Genomic DNA, 23,380 nt, shown 5'->3' with positions numbered 1-23,380 from the left:
TGACCAAAAATACTTTCATGATAAGTAAAGGGTTTTTTCCCCTCAATTTCAGTAATGAACAGAATTTAAGCAAAAAATGACTCAGCTGTGCCTGTATGGCTCAGTCGGTGAGTGCACTGCTGCTGCACAGAAAACAGCCAGTGTGGAGCAAAGAGCTAGGTCCCACTGTCATTGCTCCTAAAATAAAGCAGCTGAGGGACAATATGTAGTTCTTAAAGTCTTGTTCAAGAAGCTTGCTGAAGTCAGAGGCAGGCCCAATCCTGCGCTGAGAGTCAAACAGGTATAACCCTCTATTACCACTTTGGCAACCCAAGGCCTCTGCAAGGGCAGAGCCCAGTGCAAGCCTCCCTGCCCACCCAGGTGCTACAGCTGCTCCCGCTGCTTTTGCAACCAAAGCCTGCAAGTGGCTCCTTGCTCTACAGATTTTGTATCAAAATGTTCCTACTGATTCAAAGTATGTGGGAAAAGGAGCCAAGCCTGAAATGCCAGAGCCAGCAAAACCACAACATTTATCAACAAATGAAAATGTGAATGAAGAAGTTTCATCCTCAGCAAGTCCTCAGAAAGGAGAACAGAGATCCTCAGAATCTGCTTTTCTGACTAAAAAGGCAACTGAAAGAGCTGCATACTACCTCTCTCTCAACGTTAGAAACCAACAGAACCCCATGTTCAGAAGACCAAGTCTGGCCCTAAACATTTAGTGGGATTAAATAGAAATGGCAAGAATCTTAAATACAAATAAGAAAACATCTATGAAAAGATCATCTGCTACTCTGCCTCTAAAGGTCTACATGAAAACAACGGCCAGTTGTTAACAGCAGCATCCTGTCTATGACACACATTTAAACAAAAGGAATAAAAGTCATAAACAATAAGCCAACATTTCAACAACAATGGATAAAAGCGCCTAAATTTGTAATTTTGCATTAAATATTTAGCTTAATAAAACCAACAACATGCATTTGAATTAGAAGAATGTTTTAAAAAACACTAGTACCTTGACAGATGAATGACAGCTGGACAGTTTGATCACAACTGACAATTCACATTTAAGTTCAGAGGAATACCCAATCTTCATGTCCTCTTCAATCAGCCATAGGTCAACACGTGCTTATTAAGCATGCACTTGTGTCCACTGACGTAGGCATACTCACAGTAAAGCACTGTGTGTGCTTTAAATACCTTGCTGAATCTGGCAATGCATCCACACGGGGCCACGCCACTAAAAGCTATCATTTTCAGACTTTTGACAGGCACCCCTTGCCACATCCCCATTTGTTCCTGGCTGGGTATTTTCTTTGCCAGAATGTTTATAACCCCTTGTATTACCCTCCCAAAGCTGTGACACAGTCTTAACCACAACTTTGAAAACACACTGACATTATAATATACAAACATGTACAGAAGATATACACACTCAGACACACCAGGGGATAAAACAGACTGGGAGGAAATGAGGAACTTTATGTTACTGTCTTTTCTAATGAGATAGAAAGTGGCAGATGTAAAGGTTTCATTCAACCAACAATCTCTTTTATGATATGAATAAACTACTAAAACAGATTTAATCCTTTCTAAAAATCAGATTATAAGAAGCAGACAAAATCACAACTTTATTCAATACACCATTTTATCCAGTGTGACTAATGCATTATTTGTATGAAGTTAAAGTGGAGTGTTGGAAAGCTATGAAATAAATCAAATGCTCTACTTTATGTAATCTTAACAGACAGATCCCATTAGGATTCTACTATGCATAGCTGTTGGTTAAAATCATTGACCAGTATCCTTATAAATTAATCAACTGAGGTAATGCTGGCTTGGCTGTCATCATTTGCTCCTAATCTGCATTTAGAACTCACTTCAACTTTGCAAGCCCTTTGGAATAGGTTTATCAATTCTCTTGCCCTTGCTTCAGACATCCACCTAACTATTGTTTACAAAAAACCTGGTACAACAGAACTCTATCATTTATGCTCCTTTTCTTTCCACAGACATTACAGCATATATTGACACTGTGTTATAATTAGTTAGAAAGATATTAAATCTTAACCAAACATTCTAGCCTGCCTCAATTTTTTGATGAGACCTTTTATCACTGAAGTTGAATTTACAGGCAGATTTTGCAAGTTTACACAAGCAAGAATCATTACAAAATCTAAAATAACCCAGATCTTGTTGAAACACAGCTAGCGGAACACTCTTGGTTATGGATATACAGAGGAAAAAAAGCGTTCTAGATATCAGGTTATTTGTGAGGCTCTAATGTGTTTTCAAACATATGACTTCTGTGTTATGTCTATGTATTTTATGCAGTTTCTAGTCATGTTTGTTAGATGTCTGCATGTCATGTTCTGCAAGATTCATGAGCAGTCTACAACCAAGCAAAATTCTCACACAACAGCTTGTCTTGGGTAATGGGGAAAGAACCAGGCAGAGTGAAGTGACAGGAAAGTGTATTATTTATTATCCTGATGAGGATAACACCTAGTCATGGTCTACAACTCAAATGCGCTCAATGTCCTGCTGGTGGGGCTGTATGATTCTGAACAAGTACACAGGCATTTCCCTACACAATTATCAAGACCTTCTTTAATTATGCTCCCTTATCTATGATCACTCCATGTGCACATTAAAGTACGGGCCGTTCGGGCAAGGGGTCTTTAAAGAGAGATGGAAAGACTGAGTAGTAACAAAAATATTGCAGTAGATTGCATAACGTTTCTGGACCTCTACGCCAGAGTAGGCAAAGGTCATCTTCTCCAGAAATAGAGTGAGAAAGCAAAGGAAGCTCTAGCTAAGTATGTTTTAGAGTTTACTAAATCGAGGAAAAACTTCAACCCGCTTCAGCAGTCTTTAGCTCAGCCCTCTAGTGCAGCTTTACTGGCCCACAGACAACTATCAAAGCCACAAAGACAATACTTATAAGTAGGTACATTACTAATAATCTCTCTAGTTGCCTTAAAATGATACACAGGATTTCATCAAAATTTGTTCCCTTCTTCAAAAGCCCATTGTAAATTTCAGAGCCAAATTCCACCAACATAATCTATTAACACACATATGTGCAAATACCTCCTGCTTTTCAGGGACACAAAACTAAAGACCATCAATTGTGTTTGCTGCCTGTTTTCCCTTGAACCTTGAAAGAAAGGATCTTCAAATGAAATTTTGCCTCTGTATTTATTTTCTTTTCACATCACAAAGATGTACCCTTCCTAGCGCTTGCTAAACACAAAACAGTAATTTGTATCCCCAAGTGGTAAAAATAGAAAATATGTTCAGTCTAATAACATATGTGAAGAAAATTCATGCCCAGGGTTAACCAACAAAGCAGCGGTCTGCAAGAAACAAAGGCAGCTGGCTCAAAGAGCAACAATGCTTCTGAAAAAGTGTGGATGTACTATTCAGTGAAGCATCCAAGACATGACGTTTACTTAAGCTACAGCTGCATATACAAAGCTTTGCTATAAGACCCGGGAAATGACAAGTCTTCTGCAGTAACAAGGTCGTTCTTCCCCGGAAAGGTCCATGGCAGCCTTTGCTCTCCAGCTGAGAGCTGGGTAAATTGTATCAAATATGCACACTGTAAATAAATTCTGCCCTTCAGAAGAGTTTCTCTGCTTTGATTACCTTTTCTTGCAGATGTGCTCTGCCCAAATCCTACCACTTCTCTTTACAGGCTTGCCTTTCCCCTACTAATATATCTGCCTAGGTTTCTGTCTTGCTCTATCATCATAAACATTCATAAACATTAAGGGACTTAACCTCATCACACCCCTGCGGAACAGGAAAATATACCCATCAGAGCGGGCAAGCAGTGAACTGGAACTCAGCTGACAGCAGTCCTGACCAACGCCAAGCCCTTCTGCAAGTCACTTGGCTCCTCTCTTTCCACTCCCCTGTGTACAAGAAGGGGTAACGACAATGACTTCTCTGTAAAATGCCTCAGTCTACCAGTAAAATTCTGAGATGATGTTCTTCTCACTTCATAAAAGGAGGTAAAGCAGAGAAACACAAATCAACAGCTTGAAAGGTCTGTGGCCAGAAACGTTACCCCATTTTTTCTAAACATGTGTCTAATACCATCAGTACAAAAGCTGCATCCAACACAGGATCTCAGTGCATAAGCTGTGCCATAGCCAATCTGGGTCAACACTTTGCTCTTCTTCTAGGTAATGCAGTACAAGGAAGGTAGTGAAGGACTATATAGCTCGAGTGAAGTTCAGAGTAGAGAAAATGTCAAAAACAGTTCCCAGCTGACCCCCGACAAGATGAGTGAACAAAAAACACCAGATAAAGGCAACTACATAGCTGTCCCTTCTCTCATGCTTTCCACCTGAACAAAAAACCCAAACAAACTAAAAAGGCAAATTACCAAAGCTGTAAATATCATTATTCCACTTTGACAGATACAAAGTGACTTCCCAAAGGCAGTAAGGCAGCTAGTGGCACAGCCAGTAAGAGAATCCATGTTCTGTTCCTAAATACATGTTCACCTTGATTTAGAAAACTTCAAAAGGACGACAGCAGCTTTGCCACGTATCACCAAAAAAACAGCAGGACAATGTAGCTCCTTCTCCAAGCAACCACTACCCTCAGCCACTGGCCAATGCCTCAATCCCTTCACCTATCCCTCTTCAAAGGCTTGGTGAAGACAAATGGGCTTTCCAATGTGCAACGAAGCATAAAGCCATGAAAATCAAAGGGCTGCTTTTTGAGTAAATATGAGCTCCAAAGCCATTGTCCTCTCCCACAGAGGAGATCTATGAAAATGCTTACTATAGCATATGCACAGTATTCTTTACAGCTTCGCCTCCCTGCTGACCACCAGCCCCAGGGCCCAGTCCGCTTCCCATTACAATCAGCTTCACCACACCCACTGACTTGTATTGGAATTCTTTCAGGGACCCTAACTAATGAGTTTTTAAACACTTGTAGACAGAGAAGATAATTCCTCATCATTATTCTTCATAGGAAACACCAGGAAGAATGTCATTCCATTGTTCTACAGGAAAGAAACTGGAAGAAAAATCACCCCCACATTTGAAAGAGCAGCCCAAAGGTTTTACACATGAATTGGCTACAGCAAGCTATGGGTGTCTCACCTGAGAGTTCAGGAAAGGGGCCTAAAAAGTAAAATCTTCTAAAATCTAGCCCCCTGCAATCGTCTCACACACTGGTCTCTATGCAAAGAGGTCCATAACCAACAGGCATCTGTTTTTCCCAGTCCTGAATACTACATTCTTAAATACATGGCTACTGACAGCAGCATAGAAATAGGCTCACCTAAGCACCGTATTACTGCAGGACCTTAGTTTACCTCATGATATGAGACTGAATTAAATGGGAAGTGGCAACCTTAATGACACTTTGTATTTAAAGTTTTGCATTTGCTTTCTCTACTGACAGTTGTTTGCTTTTTTCCTCACAAGTGAAATCTTGACCTAAGCCAGTGATACAGTAAAGGATGAAAAAAGAACAAGTAGACCTACATAATGGATTGTTACCCTCAGAGATAAAAATATTTTAGATGAAAACATTCCATTGTGAAGCCACCTTCTCAGCACAGATCACAAGCCACCAAGTACTGCTCCATTTTTACCCAGTCTTACTTTTAGGTGTCTGTGGGATGTCTTTGTAGGATGCAGATACCATCACTTATCATAAGGGCCTACACTTAAATGACCAAGAAGAAAACTTCTAAACTGTGGTCAAACCCTGATAACAGTCCATGCAAAGTGCCATAAGGAAAAAGCACTAGTTTCTGTAGCAAGACATCTGCAGGTTTGAATTCCAGGCACTGAAAGCGATGTAGAGCTACCGAATTTACTTATTCCGCAACACCATGTACACCCACAGTGATACAAAAATAGCTATTATAATACTTGTCAAAGGAACTACTGAGTGATTTTTAACTTGGTGCTTTATCTCATTTTCCTTGCTGGTTGTTAATACCCCACCCCTATAAAGAGTGGGCTATTCATGTCTTACTATAACTAGTAGCACCATGCAGCATCTGAGTCAGGAATCTGAATCGCTGACTACAGCTCCTCACTAAACAAAACTTGCACATTATATGTAGTAAATGGCATTCCCCCATTCTCTGTGTTACCTTCAATGAAAATCGGCTTCCAGTTGTGGTATCATCTCCAGCTCTCCTTAAACCTCACCATCTCAAATCACCTGGAATAAGAACTCATCGACAATCCCCAGTAAAAAGACACAGATTAACTGCTGAGGTCAGATAAAGAAAAAATTCCCCAAGTAAGAGCTTTCTTCTCCTGGTGGCTTGATTTGAACACATTCATAAAATGTTATTAAAACATGATATAAAGTTTTACAGAAGAAGAAACTACTGACTAGACCTTTGTTTAAAAGTCATAATAATTTATTGTGTGGATCTGCTATGTATGAGTTGAAAAACAGTCTCTTCATGATAAAACAGTTTGTAACAGCTGGGAAGTTAACTGCAGGAAGTTTTGGTTTATAGCCTTACCTCAGCTCTCTAGTTCCATATCATTTTTTTTTCAACACTATGAGCCCAACATGGTAAACCCATCGCACTGACTGCACTCAACAAGTCTTGTTGAAACCAAGGAGTAATATGCAATTCTTTTCCACTTTCTATGAGACCTCATAGGGCTCCAATACATAGCTTTTGAAAACAACTCCCTCCAGCTCATTCCCCAAAATCTTCGCTCACAAATGTAGGTGGGATAACACATACCTTTTTGGTCAAAAAACTGTATTATTAGAAGTCATACAAAATGGAGCTTAAAAGCTACTGACATGCATGTTGCCACCCTTCCACTCATTTTTTATCTCTACAGTTGTCCATTACTCAGGAGTAACATACCTTCTGACCTCTGACCAAAGCTTTTAGAACAATGTAAACAAATATTTTTATTACAAAGCATCAATATGTAACATTCAGTAACAATAATAAGAATGAAAGAACTGTCTTTTTAAGTCACTGTTGTGACTTCCTGACTATATTATACTATGAGTGGTCTGGAAGGTTATACTCACTTGACATATGAATGGATTTACTATCTTCTTTATTGATGCTTAAGAAAGAATTCATAACATGGCAAACCCTGAGTTATGGCACAGTTTCAGTTTTCAGTGTTAATAGATGTTTGATGGCTTTATAAAATACATTCTGTTAACTGCAACCAAGAGAAAAGATACAAACTTTCCTCTCCATTTTTCTTTTCTTTCTTCTCCAAAGAAAGGCAGTAAATTTGAATTAGACAGGTTCAGAACTGGGCTCTGTGAAGCTTTTCCACACGCATAATATTAGGTGTGCACAAAGTGGTTTGCTGATCCTAGTTGTTAGAGAGTTGCTCCACATTTCATGAAGCCTGCCTTTGGCCAAAACAGGGTCAAACTCTCTGAAGTCAATTGAGAGCATCTCCATTGACATCACTGGCTACTGGCTTAGGCCAAGATGGAGGAAGGCACGGGTACTTTATGGTACTTATTCATTATATACGCTTAAAAAGTATCCAGGAGCCCAATCCTTCAAGTTCTCTACACAAAGAAACTCCAATACCTCAAACTAAAGGCACCAGGGATACACAGGATGGGGTCTATCTCTTCAGATGCTTATTCCACAAACTTCATGGGTTCAGTGTGTTAAACATTTCCTACAATTCTTTTAATTTCTTAGTTTTAAAATGAGATTTGATAGTTGCACTCTTTCTGGCTGCCCAGTTATTTGTGTAATCATGTAAAACTGCTGATAGATTTCAGGCAAAGGGATGTGTACTGTACAGGCAAAAATAACAAAAAATAATGTCAGTTTCCATTCCCACATATGTAAAGAACTGGGGTTTAGTCACTAGTCAAACACATTGAGCGTTTTGGGAGTGCTCAAAACCCCCGTTCAGTAAAACATAACTTGAAATCAGAGTTGTTTCAATAGGACTGCTCATGTGCTTAAAACTACATACCTGCCTAACAACCCCACAATATTAAGGCCCATGTGCTTTTTCTAAGTCTTAGAGCCAATTTTGTCCCATCTTGCATGATGGGAATTTTGCTTGACTCAGATAAAAACAGAAATTGGGCTTCATAACACAAAAAAAACATCATAACGCTCCTTCCACAACACTAGAGCATACCATCTCAGTCCTAAGAAGCCCAAAATGACCATCAGTGCCCACCCGTTTTTACAGAAATCATTTAGTATATTTAAGTTAACACTTTACAGGATGTCACATTTTCCCTTTAAATTATTTAAATTCCAGGTTGCAGCAACAGTCTTGTCAGACAGACAAAAGGAAAAATTCTGCTTCCCTGAAGGACCTGCATCATAACACCATCTTTTACTCAAAAAGAAAATCCCAAACAATATAATTGGCATTCGAATATGAAGTGCTTAAACGCTCTGAAGTTCTGCCTGGCTTCAGAATAGCTGAACAGTATCTGAAGTATCTACTCTCCATCCCAATTTGTGTATTTTAAACGTCATTAAATTATTGAATGAATCATTAGGAAAACAATTCAAATGTTGTTAAACTGATAGTAATTTTGCCTCATAGGATAGATGTGAGCTTAATGTTAGCACACGGCCAAGTTCTTTTAAGATTTACACTCCATAGAGTTCAATAACAGCCAGGGAAGAATTACTAAATCAGGATGTACTTCAAGTATAGGTTTTGGCCCAAGACTATTTTTGGTCTTCCTCAGCTGCTTGTTTTGACAGCATCTAATCCCCCTCACCCACCCACCAGCAGCCACACAATCCATCCATTTACACTTTCAAAGCAAATCGAAAATGAAACATTTTCAAATAATTACTTGGGGATGTCTGTAACACGAATTCAAAAAGTAACTGCAATTCAACTGTAATATTTCTTAAGGAGAAGAAAGGGAAGAAGACAAAAACGTTACAGAAATTCATTCAAAATGTGACTTTCTCCTACACTAATGCTCTCACCATCACCCCCAAAAAAATATAAAAAATATCAATCTAATTCCCAAAGACCCTCTCTACTCTATTTCACACATTCCCATCAGAAACACAACACAACACTGTTTCCACGTTCAGATGACTTTTCATTTAGCGTGCTATTACAGACCCTGGTGAAAGAACAGTAACTGAGAAGGTCTTCTGCAGAGGCACAAGGCAAAGAGAAAAGAGGGCAGGGGGACGGTGGGAGGGAAATACCCAGCGCTGGAACTGAAACAGTTCACCTTTGTCTGGAGAGCAGGATCACCCCCTCCAGGTTGAGGACTACGTTGAAAGAACACACTGCTGTGGCACGCACTGGTTTTGCATTCATGCAGGAGAGGAACCTGGCCCACAGATGGCCTGTTCTCAGCTTTGTCAGCCACAAACAGACCTTTGAACTTTCTATTTATATAACAGTTTAGTGAGTTTAAGCCTCTTCCTGTATAACTGGCAGTTTGCTGGGTTTGCTGCAATTAGGCTACTTGTGATACATAATATAAAAAAAGAAGAAAAAACAACAAACCAAGAGGCTTGTTCCTCTGCAGTGAGATGTCTTCCCCACCACAACCACGCAGCTACAATGATACTCTTACCTGCTGATCTTACGTCCCTTTGCCAGGTTTTTATTTTATATACCTCAAGATGCATTTTCCCACTATTTTCCTTCCTTCCACTTTTTCAAAGATTGGAGGACTTAAAAAATATTAATAATAACGACAATAAACATAAACCGTGAATCTCTCCGCCTTTGTTTGCGTTAGTGAGGAGCTATATATTCTGGGGTGGCTGGTTTTTTGTTGGGTTTTGTTGTTTCCCAGCTGCTGATTAATGGCACCACCTTACTCCGTAAGCAGGTTCAAATCTAGCCACATGGTCCCAGGACACTTCAAGATTTCATTTACTTGGTTACTACAGACAAGCGTGGAAAGTGATTTAAAAGATGAAATTTGATTTTTAACAGCAAGTGGTCCCCTCGGTGCACACAGGCATTCAAGCTTTTCATTATATCCATCTCCCTTCCTTTCTCCCTCATAGAATGGCTCATATTAAATGCAAGCCCAGGTGAACATTCCTTATTCATCCAGGAATCATAGCAGACTTCAGCTTCGGCCCTTTCACCTCAGCCAGAGTTTAGATTCATTTAAATTGTTTTGGGGTTTTTTTTCAGCTTAAGTCTGGGAAAACATCCACTGGGATAGCTGTGGCCTTATTTTACACATTTTACCCTAGTGTTAACAAAAAAATCCCACACCAACCCTCAGCCACGTTCTTGACAAAGGTTCAATGAAACACCTCATTCTTATATTACTGTGATCTCTGTTAATATGGGAAACTAAAGGGCTGATTCTGCAGTTTGTATCAAGACAAAGCTCCCACTAATCATCTGGAATGCCAGGTGAGAATTTAAGAACATACGTAGCAGCAGCACAAACTATAACTCTGACAGTTCTTGACAAAATACGTTTCAAGAAGTGACATAAAGACATGCCTCCATTGGAGGGGGGGGGGGAAATTATTTTTCCCATCAGCCCAAAACTTTTGAGGAGTCATTTCCTGAGAGTATGGCAATGCACATCAGAAAAAAAAAAATAAAATAAAAAGAAAAAAAAAATCTCTGCTCAAGCTATAAATATATTTTTTTAAAATATATTTCTCAGGCTAACTATGTTTCTGTTGTACTTTGCATACAGATAGTACATACAAACACCCACACACACGCTGTAGGCCTGAGCTTGCCGTCTTGGCGATTGCAGCACAGATTAGCAGAAGTTTTGGGTTTACAGGGAGTGCAGAAGAGGGTCTGTAATTGCCTTACAAATGCTTGTGAAACACCTTTTACAAAGGCCATCTTACAGACAGAAGGAAGGAGGACAGTTTCAAAACAAGAAGCAGCAATTTACAGATCATGTTATATATGCTTATTTGTAAATATCATGAAGTAACTACACAATATTGGATACACAGACAAAAATCAATAAATCTTGATGGGTGAGCATGCGTATTTCTGGGTGTGTGGGGACGATGCATGTATAACATATTACATATATACGCATGCACGTCTTTATGGATAGATGAGCTAAATTCAACTCTCCTTAAGCAATGCAACTACTTATCAGAGACAGAAATCTTTAAATCTACAATAAAATACATGTATGTGCACACACATAGATTATGTACCTACATATTACATACATGTGCACTTGCATATGCTAATTGGATTATTAAAAGCTAAATCCAACTTGATGTCTGCACTACGTAATTGTGTGTGAATGCCTGTGCCATATAGAGTTTGTGTACATATCAAACACTTTGAAACAAAGTAAAAATGTTCTTTCCTCACGGATCCTAAAAACACTAAAACCATTAAATTTCACTGTAGGAAAGCAAGCAAATGGCATTTCTAGAATGAGTGGTAATATGCTCATATTTTATGGAAAAACAGAGGCACAAGGTTCCTTTCTTTCTGATGCACATCTCTAAATCCACATAAAACCATAGTCAAATGAAAGTAAGTTATTAAGCAAACATTAAAACTCAATACCTATAATGTGCTTAGTATTAGAACTACACCCACATATTGGGTTGTAAGAGCTTCTACTAAATTAATGATGTTACCCACACTATAAATTAGGCAAATTGTATGCAAATATTATTTGAGTAGTAATACGGTGGTTATCAGTTGTCTGCAAAATAAATTAGTGTAGCAAAGTAAAGATAGTGTGGTGGAAGCATAATATTTAATTGAGCACTAATTTTATTGTGATTATTACCTTCAAATAACAACAGCATGGTTATTAAAAGATGTAATATGATGGTTTATGCAGAGCTGATAAAACATGCACATGATCCAAAACGCCTGCTTACAGATTAACATTGATACAGTGTAATTTACGGGTTCCAAGGATTTACTCCAAATTGCTGTAAAATAGAACGTGACAGGTATTTGGTTCTGATTATCTTGGATTTGCAACCATAGCTGTTAAGACTGTGTTTGGCAAAATGATAGTTATTAACTAAATATATTATCTCTTACTAGACATACCTTTATATTATCAACAAAGTAAAGTAAACCCTCTGCCAAACATGAGGTCCAAATGCACATGCATATGCACACATAATCGGTGTGACATTTAGAGATTAGGATCACAAAATACAGTATTTTAGTCTCCTTCTTTCTTGGCAAACTGCACCTCAGCCTAATAGCATTTAACAAAGCAGAAACCAACCACTGAATTTCACCGTGCAGAGTTAAAGAATTAGAACTGTATTTGCTAAATTGAAAACTAAATAAATAAATAAATTTAAACCCCCAAACAATAAAAACAATGAAAGAATAAACATAGTGTCATTAACCAGCCGGGAAAGTGACTAATACCTACCCAGATTCTAACTTTCCCGGCTACTTGTCACCCATCGAAAATTCCTTAACATTCACTTTGGTAACAAGTTTACAATACACTTAAACAGATGCACCGACCTTTTCAAGGTGTGCACCCATTTGCAGAGCAATATAAATCCAAATTTCCACTCTTTTAAAAATAATAATAATTAAAAAAGAAAATAAAAGAATGAGGGGAGGGGAAATATCTGTTATAATATCACGGGGACCGATCTTCCCACTTCCAAAACTAACTTCAATAACACTTCATCCAGAATAAGGAAACCAGCGGAAACAGCAACAGAAGCCCCCACACCGGCCAGGGCTACAGCTGAACTGTGCCGCACCGCAAAACTCCAGTTGCGTTTCTCCCCGCGAAAGGAATATTGTCACTGACAGCAGAAACACAACATGAGCAGAGCGGCGATCGCGGGTAAGCATCGCCCCTCCGCACCGCTCCCCTGCCCGGCCGGGGGGCTGCTCGGGCTGTTCCAGCCGGCACCCGGCACATCCCGGCGCTTCCCCGCCGCTCCCCCCGCTCCGGCAGCCCGCGCCGCGCTCCCCACCGGCGGGGCCGCGGAGCGGGGCCGGCCCCGGCGCAGCTCCCCGCGGGCACAGCGCGGACCCGCTCCCCGGCGAGCACCGGGTGCTTCGCCCCTCAACAAAGGCTAAGGCACCGGGGAGCGAGCGGGGAGGAGAGGAAGGAGGCAGCTGTGAGGGGGAGAGGGGTGGAGAGACAAGGGGGAGGGGGGGGGAACAAAACCAAAAAAAAAAAAAAAAAAAAAGAAAAAGCCACCAACGAAAAAAACCTACCACTGCTGCTCTAAGTCCCAGTCCCTGAAAAAGTCGAATAGGTCCATAACGATCTGGTGGGGAGACTCAGAGAAGTGGTGCCCCCTCCCCGCCCCGCGCCGCGCCGAGGAGCGCGGAGCCGAGCCGGCACGGCTAGGGCTGCCCGGCCGGCATGGGAAGCGGCGCGGCGGGGAGCGGCGGCCGCCGCGGGGCCGCGCGGAGCCGCCCGGGGCTCGCCGAGCGCCGCCGCCGCCGCCCGCTCCGGCCGCCGCCAGCAGCGCGGCGCGGCTGCTGCCTGGCTGGGAGAGGCAGGCACGGCGGCGGCCCGGCGCACGCACACACACACACACTCGCACACCGCGAGGGGAGGAGCCGGGGCGGCCCGAAGCCGCGGCATGGAGCCGCCGCGGCAGCACCGCCGGGATCTGGCGGAGCCTCGCCACCCCCCGCCCGGGATGCGCCGGGAAGTTTTGCGGGAAAGGAGAAACGGCGGGGACGCGAGCAGCGCGGCTGCGCGCCTCGGGATAAGCCGAGGGCGGCCGGGAGGGGAGGGGGAGAAGCGGGGGCAGGGGAGAGGAAAACACAAAAAATAGGCACCTATAATTTTATTGCCAAAGCCAACTCCCGTGAGCCAACCAACCTCACTGCCACCGAGGCGGTAGGCGGCGAGGACATGGCCCGGGCAGCCTTACGGGGAGATGCGCGACAGCAGAGGACAGACAGGCCCGGACAGCCCCCGCAGGCTGGCCCAGAGGGTCCCCCGAGCACTCCCTAGGGATTTGCTCCAGCTGAGCAGCCGGGATGGCAGCCCTTCCCGGCGCCTGCCTGCTTCGTGCGCGGTGGGAAGGGGCACGGCTCACCTGCGGGCAGCAGCGTGCTGCAGTGCTCCCGCAGACACCATCCCGCTCCCCACCCCTCCAAGGGGAGGCCAAGCTCAAGTCCCAGGCTGCCCCACACGTGACAAGACAGGGAAAGGGGCCCGCTGCACTCTCCATCCCCTACATCAAATTATTTTCTACCCAGGTTCACGCACCCTGCCCACACGCTTCTGTATCCAACTGCCTACTAAACAGTGTATCTTACGATTCTCCACATCCATTTTATAAATATAAATCCCAAGTACATATACCCACTGAGCAAACAAGTACATACATTGCTATTGCAAAGACAAGACCAAAGCTATGTTCATCTTTACTCCAGTTTTCCACAAGACCCGTTGCACCCTGAACTTCCCTGCATGCCAGCAAGTCTCAGGGACTTTGTGTTAGCAAAGTTTAAAACAACCCTTGCTTGGGGGGTAGGGTGTGGTGGCGAGGGGCCATCCTGACAGCCATGCCCCAGCCCCAGCAGGCTCACGCAGCTGGTCACAGCGGCCAGACTCCGGTGAACCCTCAGAAGCATCTCCACAAGCTTCCTGAGAATTAAGAGACAAGTGCAAGATTATAAATTAGATCAGTTGCAGAGCAGCTAATGTAATCCACAGTTTTTGCTGTTGTAAGGAGTACACCATTCTTTAGAAGCACTATTGGGTTAAAAATGTTGCTGAGGAAAAGCCGTGGGACTGTTATCAGTGAAAGTCAAGTGTGACAGACTTCATCATCTTAGCTTGGGCTTCACTGCAAGACTCATGTTTGCATCGCGTGTCTTGCAGGCCCTCAAAAGGGGGGAGCTCTGGCAAGGCTGCGCCGCTGACAGCCTGCACTTGCACCCAGCAAAACCCAAAGCACTGCTCCTCTCCCTGCTGCGGGCAGGCAGGTGCATGCAGCGTTTCCTTTCTAGCTCTCCGTTTTCGCTGCTCTGGGCCTTAAGATTTAAAATAATATGAGTCAGGGCCTCGTTTCTTATTTTAGCTTTGTCGTCGGTTTTAAAAGCCCCATTCAGAAATCAACTTGTGGCCAATACTTTGAACCACCATGGGGTGTGGGGGGTGTGTGTGTCACCTTTTCAGAACTTTTCTTCAGAAACAGGTACAGAGGGTTTGGTGGGGTTTTTTGTTTGGTTTGGGTTTGGGTGGGGTTTTTTTGTTGTTGTTTTTTAATTACTGTTAATAAACATAAAATCTAGTCTGTCACCTAATCACTTTCAACAATTTACCTAATTTTGGTGTCTTGAGCTTGAACCGTTAAACTGAACTAAATGACTTACTAAAAGGATTCTGCACTGCGACTTGCAGGAGTGGCCAGTTCTGCTCCCCGTTTGCAGAGAGGGGCCTGGTGGGTGCCAGCCAGCTGCCCCCACACTGACAGGGTCTGCAGCAGCACTTGCTTTTACCCAGTATAAAGAAGAAAACCCTTCTCAGGTATGAGTGTCTTCACTCTTTTGCAGTAGACCCTTTCCAATTCTTCAGAAACCAGCAAAAGCTGCACAAAACTGTTCCCAAGAAGGCTTTCGGAGCTCATTCTAGAAAAGATAAGGGGTGGGAGATCCTGCATGAGCAAGCCAACCTGCTGTTCCCATGAAGGGCAATAGCAGACAAAATCCCTTTCCCCAAAAGTTACATGGTTTGGCACCTGGAGCTCCCCAAACACCCCACACCCTCAGCCACACAAGAATGTTCGTGCATGAGCCGGCTTTTTGCAGTGAGGTTTCAAACCATCCAAGGACATGCCCGAATGTCACTGTTGCAGACACCCACCAAGGCTCCCCTGGGGCCCAGTGCCAGACACACTGCCTGCTGCCATGGGGGCTGGGGGAAGGGTGCCTACTCCACCCCTCTCCCCAGGGACACAGCACGCTCTGCTGCCAGCGGCCACACCTGGCTCCGCTCCCCCTCAATGTGCAGCAGGCAGAGGGTCAGCCAGCCGAGCCCACCGCCCACCACCGTGGCTGCAGACCACGGGAGCGGAGGGCTGCGGGAGCGTGTGGGGCGGCACGTGCCCCTGTCATGCATGGCTGCCAGCAGCTGGGAGCAAGCAGCCAGCTCTGGGGCAAGCGCGAGCATGAGGCTGGCCCAGCTCCTGCTTCAAATAGCAAAGGGTTCATTTACCTGAACTGCCAGGAATAGAAAGTTCAGCTGCCCTCAACATGACCTTTTTTACAGTTACAGTGGAAAATACAGCTGCGGTTCCCAGCACCTGCAACAGCTCAGGACAAGGATAATATCATCAGCAAGGCCTCCTAGACCTGTTCACCATTGCTCTGCTCCACAGCCTACTACAAAGGGCTGGCTCAGCACTAGTCAGGCTCTAGTTTTGCTGACGAGGCTGCAGGCTACAAGGCCTCCCGCCATTTCACCCTGTGCCAGCCAGCCCTTCCCCTGCCCATCTTGCTCTACAGGACCAGAGCTGGCTTTCCAGCAAGGCGCTCCAGGTGGGTGGCTTAGGTGGTTGTCCCCGTTCAGGCTTGGAGGAGAAAGCAGCCTGCCAGAGCATCCCCTGATGAAGGCACAAACACCTGCCCCCCTTGGGCGGCTGCTGCTGCTGTGGTTGAGATTGAGCAGCTGTGTGTGGAAGCGCAAGCCTAGAAGTGCTGTACAACCAAGGGAGCTGCTGAGGTTGCACCAAAATGGTTGGACTTCCCCCCTGTTCCTTCAGGTTTAGCAGCAGAGAGCAGGGTTGGGGCATCCCAGCCTCAACCTTTCTCTTTCAAACCAACATGCATCCCATTATAACCTCGGTACCAAAGGCTTCCCACATGTGCACTGTATATGCAAAGGGAGATATGAAGTCAATGAGAAAGACATGGAGAAGTAGTAAAGAGGGTCCGTTCAGTGCTCTGCTCCAAAGACAGGGCTCAGCAGCTGGGCTGCAGCTGCCCTGAGCCGCCCTGTTGTCCCGGTTCCCAAAGGAAGCGTGGCAGGACTGTGGCCATGGTGGGTCTGGTAAGAGAGACTAAGTCCACGGCTGCAGAGGCAAAAGGTAACTGAACTGCAACCCTTGTGAGACAGCACAGAAACCTTTTCTGCTGAGAATACTCCATTTGATCCAAAGAAAACCCTATTTTTCCACAAAACAACAAGAATGAAATCAGTTTTCTATCCAGAAAATGTTAATGGAAAATTTGTGCTCAGCTATGCTGTTGAATACAGATTGGAGATACCTGGATTTCTGAGGAAAGGAAGGTCAAGTCATTTTCACAGTGTGAAAAATGAAGCTAGCAGAGTTCATATTTCTCTGTGAAGCAATGATTGATTTTTCCTTCTGTGTCTCATTCATACTGCACTAAACATGTATGGAGAACAAACTTATTACACCTTAGATAAAGCACACAGGTTACATTAATACATTGAAAATTAAGTTAACATTAGCATCTGTTTGAAGGCAGCACAAGAACATTTAGCCCAAATCTATGAGAACAGGACACTGGTATGAGTACATAAATCTTATCCTAAAGCTGCTATATGAGAAAAAAAAAATCACCGTTAAGATGTGCATATATAAAGTAGGAACCCATCACGTGCTGTTTCTGTGGCTATATTTCCTGCTTGGAAGTACATAAGATTTTTAGTTACTAAAAGTATGTTGTTACTCAGTTTCAAGTGCATATGTACAGGTAATCTTTATTTTCCTGCCATCTTAATTGTAATTATCATCTCTGTGCTGCCTGGATAATTTATTTAACTGTGCAGAGCTATTCTCTTATTAGCATTGTTACTCCTATTTTATGAAACAAGAATAATTTAATACAATAACCACTTCTGAAAATATATTGATAAAGTTTTCTTATTGTGAGAAGGGGGAGTGTTCTCACATCCTGCTGAATAATCCTTCCTTCAGTAAGTTTTTCTAGAGTCCTTTAGGGAACACATCATTTTGGTATTATTATTATATTAGGGTTCACAATGGCAAGCTCTTACATGACGAGCTTATGTTAAGATATGTCCACAGCTAGTTGCAAGGACACACTGCATTTCGTCATGCTTTGCTCATACAAGGTGCTCAGTGGGTGTCGTAAGGTCCCAGGATAGCCAGATGTGTATTGGTCGCCGGGGATTTCAGCTCCCTCTTTTGGTACCTCTCTGCATGTTAACCACATGACAGCAAAAGCCCCAGGGATGCCACTCAGGTGGTGAGAAAGTCCATCCTAATACACGTTGCAAACTAATGCTTTCAAGAGATACATACAGATAACCCAGCAATCACGTTAGAAGTATCGTGGGGCTTAGACAGAGACACTGTGTAAGCACAGCTTCCCCATGATGTTTTGTCACCGTCAGAAAAAAATCAAGGGGAAACAAGGCAATAATAACGAGATTCCTGTTTATTACTGTCACTCTGCACATTAGCCAGGTAACTGAAAACGGTCAGAGTAGCCTAAACTGTCAAAACTAGTCAAGACAGGCACAATATTCAAAAGCTATGAGAAAGTCACTTTTCAGAAACAAGTAACCCAAAAGATCTATTGGAAAACAGTTGCAAATGGATTGCAAAAAAGCAAGGGGGAGGATTACACAACTAGGAATTTGGAGGGCAACAGTGGTCAAAAGTACAAAGGCTCTATGAAAAAAAAAATAAAATTTGACTTTCAAACAGACATTAATTAATTAGGATCAGCACAATTTGATTCTTCTCTCCCATCTATCCTCTTTTTCCTTTCTTTTTTCTTGTTTTTAAGTTAATAATCAATACTTTGTTTTGCAGGTTTTAAAGCAGCTGGCTATCTTCTTCTCAGACTTAAGGAAGAAAATTTTATTTCATGTTTACCAACTGGTTGTAAATGATGGGCCAAAGTGAGCAGCTAAAGAGGCAGCCATCTGTTGCAATCCTTTCCTTTAACCAAACCAATTGCTTACAGCCCTAGCATGGCTCTTACCCTCTCCTAGCCTGGCACACAGAAGCAATCCCTGTAGTAGCTTTTTAACTGATTGCATGACCATATGTTCCTTATGAGTGGAACCAAAGTCAACACACAGTGTAAAACAAAACTACTGTACCAACTTTGAAACGCAAACACAGCCAGAAAACTGAAGTGCAAAAGCATGGTAAAAAAAGGCTTTTCACATCAAGTTTCCTTCTTTCTGCCATGTTGCTTTCACAAGATAGAAGCACTTTACAGCAACGATGTCTATATATAAGCTACTGAAGTACTGTCTTGTCTTCACTGATTTTTATGATGATATTCTCTAATGCACTTTGCAGAAATGTAAGACTAGGCAGAGCTTCCTTTTTATGAAGGAAACACAAAGACTAATATATGGAGGATAGCATTAGCACAGAGGTGGAATATCAGACAAGAAAAGTTGATCACTTGTTCCCTTTCTATCCCCCTCCCCACCCAGTTTCTTCTGTTATTCTGGTAAAGTCACTCTTATTTTCATCCTCTTCAACCTCAATTGCCTGGTTGCCCTGTGTTAGGAAAACAGACTTTCCTGTCTTCTACTAATATTAGAGCATGGTATCTCTAACAAATACGTTGAGAGCAGATCCTGTAGCCATTCAGGATTAAGGAAGCAACATAATCCAAGCAACAGCTTGAGTATTTGTCTAGATGTCCAATACCAAACAAAGGAATCTGATGATAAACACAAAGCATTAAAGTGCAAATAGCATCCATGTATATGAAATATTCCGTGTATACAATGAAGAAGTCAGACAAAAATAACATTCCGTTAAGGAGAGACTTTCCCCCAATAGAAGGTTAATAAATACTGGCAAAATGTTTCATTTCTGGTAAAAAGCATTAATAAATTATGTCAACTTAATTGCAGGATCACTGTGTTTTCACAAATGCATACCCAGCTGAAGTTATCTGGGCTTTTTGTTCACAGATTTGAGCAATTTCACAGGATTTTGGGAGCCTTTTACTCGTGCATGGAGAGGCCAGTAGACTTCTTCCCAGCTGTGCTGTGAGAAAACCAGAAGTGTCTGCTTTCCATGGGCAGACACAGCCAGTCACCCAGACACTTAGGCCATTAACAGAGGGATCCCATAAACTTATTACATCCTAGTTTGCTATGATGTACCAAATGTTATGGTATAGCATATACCTTTACAGTACCACCCCATGTATCCATTCTTTGGCAAGCACAGAGCATTGCGTGAATGTTGGTGGGTTTGGGTGTTCACACACCTCCACCAGCTTTTTACAAGAAACAAAAGCCAGTTCTGACTTGAGAAAAAAGTTCAGGCCCACCTACAAGACAATGACAGAGAAGCCTCCCCAGTCAAACTCCATCCAAGCCCTGGAAGACCTGGTGAAACTGATACTCCATACTGAAATAATGTCAGGATTAGAGCATCAGAGATGGTTCATCAAAGGCCTTTAAGAGGTCTTGGAAAGGTTTCAGCTGAGAACAGTGGAAGACCATTGCAGCCATTTCATTCAAGAGGTGAACGTCTGGCATATTTATTTCATAAAGTGAGAACCAGGATCACAAACAAATAGCTAGAATGAGCATTATTCAGCCTTTTTCCTGGCAACCAGGGTAAACAACTGTGTCTTGCTTTTTCTGGGAAACCTGCCAGGTGAGTTTTGAAAGGATGGTAGCGCTGACGGCAGAGTCTAGAGGGTTCGCTCCATGCGCTAACCAGAGGTCTGTTAAAATAATCAGGAGGGGGAGGCAGAAGCCTTCATCTTACACAAGAGAAGAGGGTCGGAACATAATGGCATTGCTGGGGGAAACAGAGAGGGCTATTAAGCTCACTATGGCATGGACTTTTACCATGTGTTTGCACAGCTCCAGCACTGAGGCACCCCAGAGTAAAGTCTTTAAAAGTGGTTAAATGACTTATGCTCTTAAAATCTATTTCCAAAACTGGGTAGTATAACTTCCATTTACTCCCATCATTAGGCCACCTGGGGTGCAATTCTGCTCCCAGTTTCTTTTTTCCCTTATTCCTGATAAAAAACTGCTGCCTCGTCACTTATCTGGTTCACTTGTGATTCTGCTGTTCACAGTGGCTGTGCCTTGTGTGGTCATCTCCACTGCTAGAAGAGCTTGGTGGCACCAAATGATGTTATCCCATTTTGTGATGTTGCCACATTTACTGGAAATGAATTTCCGAGGAAAAGAGTGAGTAATTGAAGAGAATTCTTAAATCAGAATTAATCCAAGCTGCATAATGAAGACCTGCCAAGTGAAAAATTTGTTACCGTGACTTACATATTGAACTGATTTAAATGACCTAATTTATGAAAATGCATTTTAGAATGCCTTTCTGTCATCATGGAAAACTAGTCCTATAAGAGTCAGTAATCATCATCTTTGTGATAGTATTAATGTGAATTTTACTATTATATGGTATAGATTATTAGCTGTTTCATCCCTAAGGAAAACACTGACACTGACAAAAGGAGAATTTCACTTTGAGTGAAAAAGCCACACTTCGCAAGGAATTTAGAAGCAGAATAGTATTTATGTAAATATAATGAGAAGATTATAGCTGATCTCCTTGACATTATTCTTTCATAAAATGACGGAAACATTAGAAATTTATCTAGGACTATGCTAAAATAACTAAATATTGAAAGGAAACCTTACAGCCAGCTACACTGAGGGGACACCTGAAGAGCCTTTTGTCCACTCTGTTAGGAATAGAAACCTCTTTGTGTATTATAGGTGACTCAAAGCAAACAGTGCTTATTACAGATAACAGTGCCAACCTCTGTAAGGACCGGCTTGACAGAAGAGTTGACCTAAGTGATTATAGACCCTTCTATTGCTTGTTCACTCTCTTTTAGTTTTGAAGTCCCAGAAATAATAATTGAGGCTGATGATGCATCTCTTCAGTGCAACTGAAATATGATATACTCACAAATACCACATTTATTTTTTTAGAGGTAGAAGCACAATATTGCACTATTAAACTCAGCTACAAAAGCAAGTCACCATGTCAGTGGTCATACTTGCAAATTAGTTTCAGGTACCTGCTAGACATCATGAAAAAAGAAGTCAATCAAAAGCAGAACAGCCAACTACAGCCTAAGGATATTGAAAATGCAGAGTAATATGTATCACCCCAACTGCAACCTTAAAACTGCATGACAGATCAGTTGTTGGAAGAAAAAGTCAACCACAGATTAACGCAATCAAGTGACTAATTACTTGACTGAGAAAAATTAGTATCCTGTGCATAGGAAGATTTCTTTTTGGATTACAGTGACAAATGCTTCCTGATCTTCCTAAGACCTGCATGCATTTACTGATAGCTCATTCAACAGGCCTCAGAAGAGGCAAAGATTTTCTTAAGTAGGTGCTTGAAATCACATGGTGTTTTTAGAGGAAAAATCAAAACAGTTCCTTTGGTCCTGGTTTGTGCTTTTAAGAATATGGTTTCAGGCATAAACATTTTAAAAATCAAGGCAAGAGCCATTGGGAAGGCTGTGCACAAGAGAAGTTTGTAAGCAGAAGCAAGTCAATAAATTAATTAAAGCATGCCTACCTAGGTCAGGACAGCTGCTATACCTTTCTGCACATTATTTAAAAAAAAAAAAAATCATTACTTTAGACATTCTTTATGATAAAAGTGCTTTACATGTCTCATGTTTCTTGTAATAGCAAAGCCGTGAAGTAGCCATGAACTACTAAGTGCTACTTCCATTATGCAACATGAGAGCGTAATTTTGGTGTTCTCCTCATGCCTTCGATTTCTGAAATCCAGTTTTATCGTATAACATTGCCTGGTAACTGGGTTCCATTTTCCTTGGTCAAAACACAGAACTACTAGAATGTATTTTAGAATTAGTTATGTTAACTTGTACTTTGAGAGCAGTCACAGTATTAAATGATAGATACCCATTAGAAGGAACAAGTTTGAGTCATTGAATCCTTTATACAACACTTCTGTAAAAATTTAAACATCATTTTGAGAAGTACAAAACGTACCCGTCCAGTGATATCTGTCATTACTCATTTTTCATATACTCAATGTGATTATTCATTACTCAAAAAATGACATAGTTAAATGCTAAGTCTTGCTAAAATATTGATCATAATATGTAGGGGCATATAATTTATCTGAATCAAGTGAAATATGTTTTCCTCACCAAGATGATGAAAGCTTGTCTCATTACAGCATTATTTCTACTGAAGTTTCCACCATTAGTTAGTTTAATGACTCTGGGAACATTTTAATTGAGAAGATCCCTGTATAAGTTGCTCATTCAAGACACATGGATGGGTTTAGATTCGGGAATGAGAGAAATGTGCAGTCAGCTGTGCTCAGCCTGAGAGTACAGGGAGAAGGCTGAGAACCAGATACAACAAAATACCCAGATCAGGAGACACAAAAGGAACTGAAGGGGGAAAAGCGATGTGTTACAAGCTATGAGACGTGAAAGGATGTAACTTGCTGGTGAGAATACTTGGG

At 42.2% G+C, this 23,380-nt stretch overlaps 1 protein-coding gene across 4 annotated transcripts in view; it reads right to left on the bottom strand.

The window, feature by feature from the left end:
* Positions 1 to 16,949, bottom strand: part of AFF2 (ALF transcription elongation factor 2) — a 349,278-nt gene extending 332,329 nt beyond the window's left edge. Inside the window, exon 1 of one of the 4 annotated variants that reach the window (XM_080365661.1) lies at positions 13,155 to 16,949. In XM_080365661.1, the coding sequence (XP_080221787.1) occupies positions 13,155 to 13,201 (47 nt within the window). In that variant the 5' untranslated portion in view covers positions 13,202 to 16,949. Of the gene's footprint in view, positions 1 to 997; positions 5,939 to 13,154 lie in introns of those variants that run through there. The other 3 variants (XM_080365658.1, XM_080365657.1, XM_080365660.1) reach the window with 3 other exon arrangements.
* Between the last annotated feature and the right edge of the window lie 6,431 nt (positions 16,950 to 23,380).

Source organism: Falco punctatus, assembly GCF_963210335.1.
Source record: "Falco punctatus genome assembly, chromosome: 15".
Taxonomy (NCBI): domain Eukaryota; kingdom Metazoa; phylum Chordata; class Aves; order Falconiformes; family Falconidae; genus Falco; species Falco punctatus.
Note: the sequence above shows the minus strand (reverse complement) of the source record. Positions and strands in the feature narration are given on the sequence as shown.